Source organism: Loxodonta africana, chromosome 22 (genome assembly GCF_030014295.1).
Source record: "Loxodonta africana isolate mLoxAfr1 chromosome 22, mLoxAfr1.hap2, whole genome shotgun sequence".
Lineage (NCBI taxonomy): Eukaryota > Metazoa > Chordata > Mammalia > Proboscidea > Elephantidae > Loxodonta > Loxodonta africana.
In genome coordinates this window covers 24,668,888-24,682,293 of record NC_087363.1, presented here as the reverse complement: position 1 = coordinate 24,682,293, position 13,406 = coordinate 24,668,888, and the positions used below count along the sequence as shown (strand labels likewise).

At 47.0% G+C, this 13,406-nt stretch overlaps 1 protein-coding gene across 1 annotated transcript; it reads right to left on the bottom strand.

The window, feature by feature from the left end:
* Positions 1 to 2,271: 2,271 nt before the first annotated feature.
* On the bottom strand, positions 2,272 to 8,630 carry LOC104845913 (cathelicidin-related peptide Pt_CRAMP1-like). Its single transcript, XM_010590133.2, has 4 exons — positions 8,436 to 8,630; positions 7,799 to 7,906; positions 7,442 to 7,628; positions 2,272 to 2,375 (listed from the first exon to the last, which is right to left on the bottom strand). The coding sequence occupies exons 1-4, from the start codon at positions 8,628 to 8,630 to the stop codon at positions 2,272 to 2,274; spliced, it is 594 nt and encodes a 197-aa protein (XP_010588435.1).
* Between the last annotated feature and the right edge of the window lie 4,776 nt (positions 8,631 to 13,406).

Genomic DNA, 13,406 nt, shown 5'->3' with positions numbered 1-13,406 from the left:
GCCTTGGGCTTTCCTTCCCATTCCTCGTTTCATCGACAGGGACAGCTGATTGCCCTTTGGAGTAGGGCAAGCTGCGTGGAGCGTGGTGGGAGGGGTGAGGACAGGGCCTGGGATACCTCAGGCCCTCAGAAGCTGAACAGCTCCTCAGAACAGCTAGTCAGAGATAAGCTAGTTAGAGAAACTAATTAAAGTTACTAGTAAGACCACTGGTCAGGTCAGTTGTCCCTCAGTGTTCTGGAATTTCACCAGGATCAAGTTCCATCCTGCCCAGAGAAAGGAGACATCCTCAAATTTGTGAGTCCTCGGAACACTGATCTTATGGAGAAAACATTCCTTTTTTTTTTGTTGTTATTATATCTCATGGTAACTAGAGTTTCTATGCTAAGGATGCATTGCTTTTACAATCAGGAAAAAGTATACATAAAACTTAGAAAACTTCACGGTTGATTATACTTTGCACTGTTTTAGAGGTTCATTTTGTCTATATCTCTCTGGTAAATTGTCACAGGAGTGGGACAGAGTGGGAAACCTGGGTAGTAATATATCAGATGCTGCCCTGGGGCTCAAAGCATACCTACATGCTTCCATCAGACTTCAGGTTTGGCCACCAGAGAAGCCAACGGCCCCTGTGATTTCCCAAAATGACGTCCAGGGCACAAACTGAGGACCCTGCCGTAGTCAGTTGTGGTGTTCAGGGGACCAGTGGACTCACCTTCTTTGAGGAGTTTGCCCTGAGTTGGTCCACCTGAGACCAAAATCTCTTGAGTCAAAATCATCCATGAAAATTAGGGAGCACGTGGCACAGACTTGGTGACCAGGAGTGAGGTTAGCAAAACACATTTGAAAATCAAATATTTTTCCTAAGTACTGTCTGGCCCTAAAACAGCAGTAATTTCTCTCACTCTGTCTTCAAATTTGGTAATTTTATGCATCTCTGAAGGAGCCCTGGTGACACAAAGCTTAAGTGCTCGGCTGCTAATGAAAAGGTCGGTGGTTCAAACCCATCTAGGGGATCCTCGGGAGAAAGACCAGGCAATCTGCCCAAGTACGGATTGTTGTTGTTGTTGTTAGGTGCTGTCGAGTCAGTTCTGACTCATAGTGACCCTATGCATAACAGAAAGAAGCACTGCCTGGTCGTGCGCCATCCTCACAATCATTGCTATATTTGAGTCCATTGCTGCAACCACTGTGTCAATCCATCTTGTTGAGGGTCTTCCTCTTTTTCACTGACCTACTTCACTGAACATGATGTCCTTCTCCAGGGACTGTTCCCTCCTGATAACATATCCGAAGTATGTGAGATATAGTCTCGCTATCCTTATCTCTAAGGAGCATTCTGGTTGTACTTCTTCTGAGACAGATTTGTTCGTTCTTCTGGAATTCCATAGTATAGTCAATATTCTTCGCTAGTACCACAATTCAAATGCATCAATTCTTCTTCATTCCTCCTTTTCGTTGTCCAACTTTCGAATGTATATAAGGCGATTGAAAATATCATGGCTTGGGTCAGGCGCACCTTAGTCCTCGAAGTGACATCTTAATTTTTTAACATTTTGAAGAGGTCTTTTGCAGCTAATTTGCCCAGTGCAATGTGTCATTTATTTCTTGGCTGCTGCTTCCATGGGTGTTGATTGCGGATCCAAGCAAAATGAAATCCTTGACAACTTCAATCTTTTCTCCATTTATCATGATATTGCTTATTGGTCCAGTTGTGAGGATTTTTGTTTTCTTTATGTAGAGGCGTAATCCATACTGAAGGCTGTAGTCTTTGATCTTCATCAGTAAGTGCTTCAAGTCCTCTTAGCTTTCAGCAAGCAAGGTTGTGTCATCTGCATATCACAGGTTGTTAATGAGTATTCCTCCAATTCTGCTGCCTGTTCTTCAAGTAGAGATTACAGCCTAGGAAACCCTATGGGGCAGTTCTACTCTGGGGTCACTATGAGTTGGAATCAACTCAGCGGCACCTAACAGCAACATGTATCAGTGACATGAGCCAGTTTTAACGTTAATGATCTAATTGGTTCTCAACGTCACTTCAAAAGTTTGCTTAATTGGCTTTCTGGTGTCAATTTCAGTTGGAAATTTAGTCACATGTTACTGTTAGCAGCTCATATTAGGAAAAAGATAAAATTATATGTGTATAATAAAAACTACTTCTCCCTCAGTCTTGACTTGCAGATTATTGTTTAAAACTTCCCCCTCTGTTTGCTGTCTTCGATCATTTCACAAGACACTTTGGTGAGATGATTAGAAGAGACTACCACAGAATGCTCAAGAGCCTCTCCCCAAATTCTGCTCCAGTTGCCGGTGAGCCAGCTGAGAACCTGGACTTTTTAACTTGGTGACAGCCTGCATTTCCACATATGCTGCCACAGCTAGAAGACACAGAAGATTAACCATACAAGGATCAAGGAGTGGCCTGGGAGTCTCCATGGCCTGCTATTCAGATTATCTAGTAGCTAGCTGCAAATGGGAAACCCTGGTGGTGTAGTGGTTAAGAGCTACATCTGCTAACCAAAAGGTCAGCGGTTTCAACCCACCAGATGCTCTTTGGAAAGTCTATAGGGCAGTTCTACTCTGTCCTATAGGGTCGATATAGGGTCACTATGAGTCAGAATTGAGTCAATGGCAAGGGGTTTGGTTGTAGCTGCAAATGGGAGAGTCCTGGTAGGGCAACGGTTAAATGCTCAGCTGCTAACCCACCCAGCACCTAGGGGGAAAAGACTCGGCAATCTGCTTCTGTAAAGATTATAGCCTAGGAAACCCAACTTGACGGCACACAACAACACCCGCAAATGGGGCTACATGCTGAACGATGCCTGGGGCACAGCTTGGGGACATGTCCAGGGACATGGTCATAGTCCTGCATTTGAGGATTTGAGGTTCCAGCTGAGAGCCTGGGGAACAAAGAGATGTCTCAGGGAGCACAGAGAAAGATTGCAGATTGCTGAGAGAGATCCTGGGGAGAAGGGTGCCATCCAGAGAAAAAGGTGAGATCCTAAGGACCAGAAAAAATTCCCGGGAGCAGGGAGATCCCAGTGACCTGCCTGAACCCTGTTCCTTGGCAGGAGCAGTCTGCTAGCTTAGGATGCCATATCTCAATTTACTGAAATTACCAAAATTTCATGGTAATTTATTCCTAATACATTCTTCTTATACATACATTTTTGTTAGTGACATTTCTTAGGTATATTAAAGAGGTTGAATGCTGTGTTTGGGGAATATATTCTTCTTACAAATTTGTCTTTTTAATGTCAAGAACCAACATAAACCTCTTAGCAGTACAACAGAAAATTTCGTTCTTTATGTAAATACAAATTTTAGTTTATTTAATTTCTCTTAAACATTGTTGAGTCATTATCTATTGTGCCTCCATTTCAGTATTTTAAGAACGCTACACAATTTTTCAGAATAACCAATTGAAAGAATCCAGCAAATATACCAATTAACCAAAAAACTACCTTAGAGCGTTTTATAGAATTTACAGCAATTCACATGATATGGGATGGTTTAAACATTTTGAAGGGGCAGTTTAAGCAGGTCCGCTTTTATTGTTTTTATAAGCAATTTGAAGGAGGCCTGGTGGCACAGTAGTTAAGCACTCTGTTTGAACCCACCAGCTGCTTTGCAGTAGAAACAACCAGGTGATCTGCTCCTGTGAAGGTTTCAGCCTAGGAAACCCTACTGGGCAGTTCCCCTCTGTCATCCAGGGTTGCTATGAGTTGAAATCCACTTGATGGCACACAATAACAACAAGAACAACAACATAAACAATTTGAGCAGACATGAGACATCACCTGGATCAAACCTGAAATGGGGATCTGAAAGAAGAAGACTGAGGGGGACAGAGAGGAGGAGACCGAGACACCTGGGGGAGGGGAGTTTGGGGTCCCTGGAACCTGGTTCTTCCAACACTCTCAGGAGCTGAGACTCCACTCCTTCCGGCAAGCCACACAGTTACATGATACACGTCTGGGCAAACCAGGAAACTTGGCCAATTGTGTGGATGGGTCGTTTAGAAATTTGGTTATTGGCTCTGGGCAATTTTGTGCCCAGTTTTTTTTTCTTGGAGTGTCCTTGGTGCCCCTTGTGCTAGGTACTGTCTGAGCTGGGCTTCGTTCTGTCCTAGGTTCCTTCTAGATTTGGGAGCCACAGCCTTTGCAACCTCCTGACCCACATACTTCCCCATGCTCTGCTCACACTTGACAGGCTCAGAACAAGCCCCCAGTTTCCCGGTCTGGGTCTCCATCAAGTCTCTTGGAGACCGTTGTCCTCTCCCCTCTATCACTGCTTTCAGCATCACCCCTCCTCTCAGCCCTCCTGTCTCCTCAACAGCCCCTACTGGCCACCACGCCTTTGCCCAGGCTGTCTCTTGGCCCTGGTGCTCCCACCATCTCAGGTCTGTCCTTCTCCCACACTGCTCCCCTGATGCTGTAGCTCCTGCTGCCCTTCCCTACGACTTCTAGTGAGCCAAGAGGCAGCACTGGTCACACCTGAACTAGAGTGGTATTACCACCACAGCTGACCCATCACCTGCACCATATCTGTGTAGCCAACTGTGTGAAGTTTTAGTTCCAGGTCCATCCATGACCTGTGTGATGGGGACTGGCCCTCAGTGTCCTATCCTGGCAGTGACAAGGAGGATGGATGAAGGGTGGGGGTCTGAGACTTAGGGGGAGGTTGGAAAGACTGGTCTGGGGTGGAGGCTGAATGCAGGGAGAGGTACCACCCCAGTCCTGGACTCCTCTGTGGGTTCTGCAACAGGAAAGGGTGAGGGCAAGGAGGACATCGACTAGGTTCTGAGCTGAGATTTTATTGGGCTGAGCCACAGCAGTCGACAGTGGAGGCTCAGGAAGGAACCAAGATGGGGTACAGCAAGAGGGTGGTCAGTAGAGGTGATACCAGGCACTCAGCCATCTCAGAATCTCGTGGACCACTGCATTCAGTGTCCCCTCTTTGGAACCAGCTGTCCAATCATCTTCTTCATCTTCTGGAGGAATTTTCTTAGGTCTCTGTGAGCTCTCACCAGCTGGGCAAGAGTGGGGAGAGATTAGTAGAGAAGGTTGGCATGAGTCAGGGTAGGGTCTGCGGGCTAGGAGGGTAGGATGGTCCTCAAGTATCCATACTTGGAAGGGACAAGTGTGGAGGGGCGAGAGGGAACTGGCAGTGGGGAGAGGTCCCCAATTGTCCTAGCCCTGTGTTTGTATTGCTGTGTGACACTGCTCATATCACTCAACCTCTCTGAGCTTTGGTTTCTTCTCCAAGCTGGTTTCTCTGCCAGCTCTAATAATCCATGATTCTATTGTTAGACTTCATGTTGCATCAAAATCACCTGCAGGGATCATTAAAACACAGATTCCTGGGCCCCCCACCCCCAGAGTTTCTGATTCAGTAGGTCTGGGTGAGGCCTGAGAATTTCCATTTCTAACAAGTTCCCAGGAAGTACTGATGCTATTGGCCTATGGGGTCCACACTTTGAGAACCCCTGTTCTAAAACAATAGTTTACTGGGTATCATGGATTGAATTGTGTGTATCAATTTGGCTGGGCCGTGATTCCCGGCCAAATTATCTATCCACCATTTTGTCATCTGATGTGATTTTCCTTTGTGTTGTAAATCCTGTGGCTATGATGTTAATGAGGGGGGATGGGCGGCAGTTGTGTTGATGAGGCAAGACTCAATCTATGGGATTGGATTGTGTCTTGAGTTGGTTTCTTTTGGGATATAAAAGACAGAAGCAAGCAGAGAGATGGGGGGACCTCATACCACCAAGAAAGCAGCGCGGGGAGCAGAGTGCGTCCTTTGGACTCAGGGTTCTTCTATGGAGAAGCTCCTAGTTCAGAGAAAGATTGATGACATTGACCATTGTCCCCCAGAGCCAACAGAGAAAGCCTTCCCCTGGAGCTGACACCCTAAATTTGGACTTTTAGCCTATTCTATTGTGAGGAAATAAGTTTCTCTTTGTTAAAGCCATTCATCTATGGTATTTCTGTTATAGCGGTACTAGATAACTGAGACACTGGGTAACTGTCAGATCACATCTCCTCAGCTGTAAAAGTGGGGTATGTGTGCACATGCATGCATGTGCATGTGAATGTGCCCATGTGTGATTGCATGTGAGAGTGTGTGCATGTATGCATACATGCATGTGTGTGTGTGTGTGTCCAGGCTGTGTTTTGTAGAGAACCTGTAAGGTGACTTCCAGCTTTGAAAGCCCATGGGAATGTCTCTCTCTTTCCCTGGGGTTTGAGGTAGGGACTGTCAGGGTTTGGGAATTCTCAAGCATCCCCTTCCCACAAGACCCCTCTCCTACCCTCAACATTCTTTCCTCTACCTCAAGAACCCTCAGTGGCAAAGCTGCAACTCTGTACCCATATGTGCTTCACATCCAGCTCAAGTTTCACCTTACGAATCTTCGCTGGAGTCCCTGGGTGGTATAAACGGTTAACAGGTTCAGCTGCTAACCTAAAGTTTAGAACTTCCAGTCCACCCAGAGGTGCTTCGAAAGAAATCCTGGTGATCTACTTCCAAAAAACCAGCTATTGAAAAACTATGGGGCCCAGTCCTACTCGGACACACTTGGGGCCACCAGGAGTCAATTCAACTCAATAGCAACTTTTTTTTTTTTTAATAATTTTTATTGTGCTTTAAGCGAAAGTTTACAAATCAAGTCAGTCTCTCACACAAAAACCCATATACACCTTGCTTCACACTCCCAATTACTCCTCCCCTAATGAGGCAGCCTGCTCTCTCCCTCCACTCTCTCTTTTCGTGTCCATTTCGCCAGCTTCTAACCCCCTCCACTCTCTCATCTCCCCTCCAGGCAAGAGATGCCAACATAGTCTCAAGTGTCCACCTCATCCAAGAAGCTTACTCCTCACCAGCATCCCTCTCTAACCCATTGTCCAGCCCAATCCATGTCTGAAGGTTTGGCTTCGGGCATGGCTCCTCTCCTGGGCCAACAGAAGGTCTGTTTTTTGTTTTTTTTTTTAATAAGACCTTCCCAGGCCTCCTGGCTCTGGCTCTCTCTCAACATCTTCTGCAAGTCACGGCTCTACCTGCTGAGAGTACAATCCACTGGGCACTTAATTCATAGAAAGCCATCTGCAGCTTCCAGCCCCGGAGTTCTCAATCCTGTTCCTACTCCAGACCAATTAAACCAGACTCTGTGGGGTGCGGGCCCTGGCTCAATAGTTTACTAATTCTTCCCAGGTGATTCCAAAGTGTAGCTAAGGACGGGAACCCCCTGCGCTGTGGAGACTAAGGTTCAGGGCTGTGAAGTGGCTTGCTCCAGTCACTAAGTAGAGCAGTGGCACAGCTAGGAGTCATCTTTTCTGGGTCACTGTTGTCAGGTTCTCGTCAGTTTCTCAGGGCTGGGAAGGGTGTAAAACCACCCAAGAGGCCTGTTCAGCAAGTGACAGTCCAGCCCTCCAGCCCTTACCCCTTTTTCTGAAACCTCCCAGCCTGAAGTTCTGGTTCCTGAACCCTCTGCCCCTCTGCCCCTCCCCTCCTTCTTCAAGATCCCCAGGAGTTTTTCTCACCTCTGCAGGGTTTTGGGGTTCACAGGTGAGCTCCACACTGAGACCCTCCCCACTGGTCTCGATGATTGCCAAGCAGTTCTTCACTTGCTGGGGGTGAAAGAACAAGATCAGACCGTGCCCAGCTACTTGAGGGCCCCATTGCTGCATAGAATCAGGGAACACTGGCTCCGAGTACAGACATAGCCGAACGACAGAGCTAGGGACTCACCCTATAGCTTTGGGATGGGGCATGGGGAGCTAGTGTCTGAGGATCTTACCCCATTGTCCTTGAAAGGACACTGCTCAAGGGTGAGGTTCTCCACCATCTTGCACTCCGTCTCTTTGATGGTAAAATACAGTGACTGTGGTTCCGACAGAGTTGGGTCCTGTCAGCAAGGAGATGATAGGATCTCAGCCCTCACAGTGAGCATGTCCATTTGTGAGAAGATCCAGAGAGCACCCAGCCTGTCCCTCAGTGGGTGGGGACATCAGGGCCCAGAAAGACCCCTGCCACCATTCACCAGATCCAAACTGAGGTCCAGAGAAGGGGAGTGAATTAGCTAAGATCGTGTAGCCAAGAGAGACAAAGCAGGGACTTGAACCCAGGTCTATATGACTGCCATACCTGGCACTATTTCTACCAAGCCATGCCGCCTATCATAAAAACCAAAAACCCAGTGCTGTTGAGTCGATTCCGACTCATATACCTATCATGGCAGCTGGAAAAAGTGTAGAGCACTGCCCGAAGGGATGGCTGCCATTATCTCATAGATGAGGAAACTGAAGCCCAAAAAGGTGAACAGGTCCTTCTCAAAGCCTCCCAGCCTATCAGGGCAGCAGGGCCCTTAGCCTTATCCCTCCAAAATGTTCTGGCTGGAGTGGGCTGTGCCCTGGGCCCTCCCTGCTCCTTCTCACCCAGTCTGGCTGGGGCTGAGTTTCCAGGACACAGAAAGCATACTCCTCATCTGACTGGTTATTGTAGTTGTTGATGGTGAATTCCAGCGCCTCGGCTTGGCTTAGGCTGAAGTCCTCAGTCAAGGAGGTAGGCTCCACCCAAGTCAGAACCAGGAGCAGCTGGAGCAGCAGCACGGGCACTCTGATGCCATCCATCTTGCCTGGCCACAGTCTGCAGGGTGCAGCCTCTGCTTGGTTTTATGCTTGCCTGGGGTGGGGTGGGGCTGCCCTTCTGCAAGCTAACTTCTTTCACCAAGGTCCATGCCTGGGAATTCCTAGTAGGTCAGAAGTGATTTTGGCAATTACTTAACCTCTTGGCTTCTTACCTCGCAGGAAGTAATAATAGGGAAAGAGGAAACTGACTCTTAACAGAGGGGGCTGACATCCACCCCTGACCAAAATCCTCAGCCCCTCATAGCAGCCCATGTCTGCCTTCCTAGCTTGCTGTAGAGTGCAGGAGTGAAGGGCTTGAATCCCCTATTATCCCCAGTGGAAGAGCCAGCATGGTGGGTGGATGGGGATCATTGGGTCCAAGTCCTGGCTCTATCATTTTCTGGGTGGGGGTCCTTGTTCGAGTGACTTAATCTCATCAACTGGCCCACCCAGAGAGCTGGAGGGTGTTCCCTGCGATGAAGAGCCCAGCAGGCTGGATTGGCTGCTTATGATCTCTTTCCTGAGAGGACCTCTAGGAGTGCAGTGGAGTTCTGATGAGCTGCAAGGAGTAGACCTGGAACACCAGAGGCTGGAGGAATGGAAGGCATTCCCCACATCACAGGAGTTGCAGTTTGAGCACCAGGAAATGGGCCCTCCAACTGATCCAAGGAAGTAAGGGCAACCAGATAGGGCCTGGCGAAACACAGAACGGTACTCCAGGTAGAGGTTCAGCAAATGCAAAGACACAGAGATAGAAAAACACAGAGAGGGTTTCAGGATTACCAGCTACCCGGTAGCCGTGTGTACTGTTTATTTTCTCCTACAATCTTCTTCTTTTCCTTGAGGGAAAGGGTAAGGTGTCACCAGTGAGACTGGCCAGAGACAGTATGTGTACTTCAGGGCCCCAGGGATTGGCTGGCAGAGTTCCCTCTAGGCTGGGGGCAGTTAGGGAAGGCATCTTGGAGGAGATAGGATTTGGGTTGGACCTAGAGAGATGGACTGGGTTCAGAAATCCAAGAACCCAGGAGGAGGAGATGAGAAGTTTTAGCAAGGCTTGAAGGCAGAAGCCAGTGTGATATGTTTGAAAGGGCAAGGTCTATGTAGCAGATGAGCGGGGTAGAGAGGTTGGCAGATAATATGGATGAACCTTGAAAATATTGTGTCCAGTGAAAGAAACCAGTCACAAAAGACCTCATATTGTATGATTGCATTTATAGAAAATTTCCAGACTAGACAAATCTATACAGATGGAAAGTAGATTTGTGGCTGCCTACGGCTGGGAAGAGGTTGGGAGGAATGGGGAGTGACCGCCAACGGGAGGGGGTTTCTTGTTGGATGATGAAAATGTTCTAAAACCGACTGTGGTGATGATTACACAACTCTCTGAATATACTAAAAACCATTGATGGGTTAATTGTATGGTCTGTGAATTATATCTCAGTAAAGCTATTTTTTAAAATTTTATTTATTTCGTTGTTGTTGTTGAGAATATACACAGCAAAATATACACCAATTCAACAGTTTCTACATGTATAATTCGGTGACACTGATTACATTCTTCAAGTTGGGCAACCATTCTTGCCCTCCTTTTTCTGAGCTCTTCCTCCACCATTAACATAAACTCACTGCTCCCCTAAGATTTCTATCTAATTTTTTGAGTTGCCGTTGTCAATTTGATCCCATATAGTTCGATCTTAAAAGAACATAATGCTCAAGGTAGACATTCTTTACTAGTTAAGCTAAACTATTGTTTGGTTTTTAAGAAGACTTAGGGAATATTTTTGGTTTAAGGTTTTAAGATTATATCAGGTATAAGAATGGCATGGGGGCAACGTCTAACCTCCTCTAACTTCTCAAGGGGGAAGGAGAATCAAGATCAACAGCGCAAGGCTGATTCCTATAAGGCAGAGGTCAGACTTGCCTCCTGTCTATGCCATCTTTACCAATTCTGACACCAACCATCCCTCCCACGGCACTCTCTACTTCTCTGCTGGGTTCGATAATTTATTGCAAATGACCACACAGAACTCACAGACAATACTCACGATTATGGGGTTTATTAGGGAAGTAACAGGTTACAATTTAGGTTCAGGAGCACTCAGAATGCAGTTCTTCCATCAGAACAGTCTCTTCTTAGCTGTGCCTGCAGACACACCTCTCTGGCCCTCGGCTTCTGTCCTGCTTGGGCAAGTGTTACAAAGCTCTTTTAGCTCTGCCAATAAGTGCCCCAAGGCACCCCACTCCACCAATAGGCCTTGCTGTAAGGTGCTCAGCTCTAGCTCCATGGGTCAGCAAACCTAGCTCCACCAAGTGCCCAGAGACACCCTACTCCTTCAGCAAGCTTCCTGACTAAAGGCACTCAGCTTTCTTGCTCCATGGGCCAGGAAGCCCACCGGGTCATCTCCTGCCAGTCTCTCCTGCTGCTGTTTCTCTATTACTGCTTATTGCCATTTTTAGTGTTACAGCTCTGTCTCTATCTCAGCCTCCTGGTTCCAGGAACTTCTCATTGCAGGAATCCCAGATCCAAAGGATGCACTCTACTCTTGGCTTTTCTTACTTGATGGTGGTGAGATCCTCTCTTTCCCGCCTCTGGTTTGTCTCATTTTAAGCCTAACGGGATGACAAAACTGACCAATTCCTTGGTAAGGGTTTCATAGACCTTATTTGCATGGGCCCAACCCCACATGGGTGCCATGAACTTTATTCGCATTACATGGTGAGAAAGGCCATGTTAATGCAGTCCATCTCATTCCATCAGGACAATAGTTTCAAGGGTTCAGCCAGCCTCCATGGCTTGAGAAAATCTGGATTCCATGAGAATTGGAAATTATGATTTTGCATTTTCCCCGTTTTGATCAGGATTCTTCTATAGAATCTTTGATCAAAACATTCAGTGATTGTAGCTGGGCACCATCCAGTTTTTCTGGTCTCATGGCGAAGGAGGCAGTTTATGGAAGCATTTAGTGAAATATCCATTTCCTCCACCTATTCCGGACTCTCCTTCCTCTGTTGCTCCAGGCAAATAGAGACCAATTATTATGCCTTAGGTGGCCACTTGCAAGATTTTAAGACCCCAGGTAATATACAACAAAGTAGAAGGTAGAACAGAAGCACTAAACACATTATTAAGCCAATTAACTGGGATGTCACATGAAACCATGACTCTAAACCTCCAAATCAAGGAACCAAACTCCATGAGGTGTTTGGTTGAACATAAGTAGCCTCAGCAGCTACCCTTTTTTTTTTTTTTCTGGTCATTGTTGCAAATATATCTATTACACAACTTCTGCCAATTCAACTTGTTACAACTGATTGACCCAAACTAAAAAACCCACTGCCGTCGAGTCGATTCCAACTCATAGCAACCCTATAGGACAGAGTGGAATGGCTCCGTAGAGTTTCCAAGGAGCACCTGGTGGATTTGAACTGCTGATCTTTCGGTTAGCAGCTGTAGCACTTAACCACTATGCCACCAGAGTTTCCAACTTACTGACAGCGATTACAAAAATTGGGTGTGCAGCCCGACCCTTAATTTTTCCGTCACTGTAAACCTAAACCTAAACTCCGCACTCCATAAGCAATAACCCCTCCTTTCTCCCCACCCCCCCACTTTGGTAACCACTAATAAACTTTGTTGTGTATACCTTTGCCTGGTCTAATCTTTTTATTTAACTGAGGTCATACAATATTTGTCCTTTTGTGATTGACTTATTTCTCCCAGCATAATGTCTTCAAGCTCCAATTATATTGTGGCAAGACTTCATTTCTCTTACTGGCTGAATAATTACATTCCATTGTATGTATGTACCACATTTTGTTTATCCATTCATCGATTTATGGGCATTTAGGTTGTTTCTACATTTTGGCTATTGTGAATAAGTAAAACTCTTTTTTTAAAAAAAGTGTTGACCGTGATTTGCTCCTGGGAGCAGGCACTGCTTCCTAGTCCCTAAAGCCTCTACCACTCAAGGAGAGCGTGCACTGCTGCAGAGCACTCAGCTCTTTCTGTGAGAGAAGGGAGGTCTCTGTGGTGATGCCAGCTGATGTCCAGGCTACAGTCACATCGCTCAGGGGGCTTCCCAGTGGGCTGGAGGGGAAGGCTGGGAGCAGGAGGCTGGTCAGGGGGCTGGTTCCTCTTCTCCAGCAGCCCATCCAGGAGGGTCAGCAAATGCAAAGGCACTGCCCCTAGGCGGGCCTGACCATGCTGTCTCTCACCCTGGCTGCCTCTCTCAGACTTGCTACTCCTTGTCCGATTTGTCTCAGAACTCAAGGCCTGAAGCTGGGGGCAGTGCCGGGGGCAGAAGACTCTTTTGCTCACTCTGTAACCCAGTGCTAGAGTTTGTGTGTTTGCTGGGAGCAGACCCTGATGCAGACCTCAGACCTCTTTATCTCCCAACTTGTCTTCGAGGGCCCTAATTCAGCACCATTTGGCAAAACCAAAGCCCTGCATTCAAGGGTCATACCCACTGACTGCCTTACCCAGGCCTTCTGGGGGGCTCTCACCTCCTCCCTGAGCTATGATGAAGCCATCCTGCCACTCTTCTGTAGCCCTCCTTCGGAGGAGCTTAGGAATCTTGTGTCCTGATCTCGGCTTACCCTTTCGGCAGCAGCTTCTTGGGTGGGCATGTCTTAGTCATCTAGTGCTGCTGTAACAGAAATACCCCAAGTGGATGGCTTTAACAAAGAGAAATTTATTTCTTCACAGTAAAGTGGGATAAAAGTCCAAATTCAGAGTGTCAGCTCCAGGGGACGGCTTTCTCTCCCTATCAGCCTTCTCTT

Bases quoted from the DNA above. Each gene is read 5' to 3' on its own strand.
- LOC104845913 (XM_010590133.2), bottom strand. From the start codon at position 8,630: ATGGATGGCATCAGAGTGCCCGTGCTGCTGCTCCAGCTGCTCCTGGTT. The intron at 7,629-7,798 runs GTAAGATCCTCA...TTTCACCCCCAG, and splicing joins GTCCTTTCAAGGACAATGGG to CAAGTGAAGAACTGCTTGGC. The intron at 2,376-7,441 runs GTAAGGGCTGGA...TGTGTCTTCTAG, and splicing joins GGGAGGTTTCAGAAAAAGGG to CTGTGGCAGCATATGTGGAA.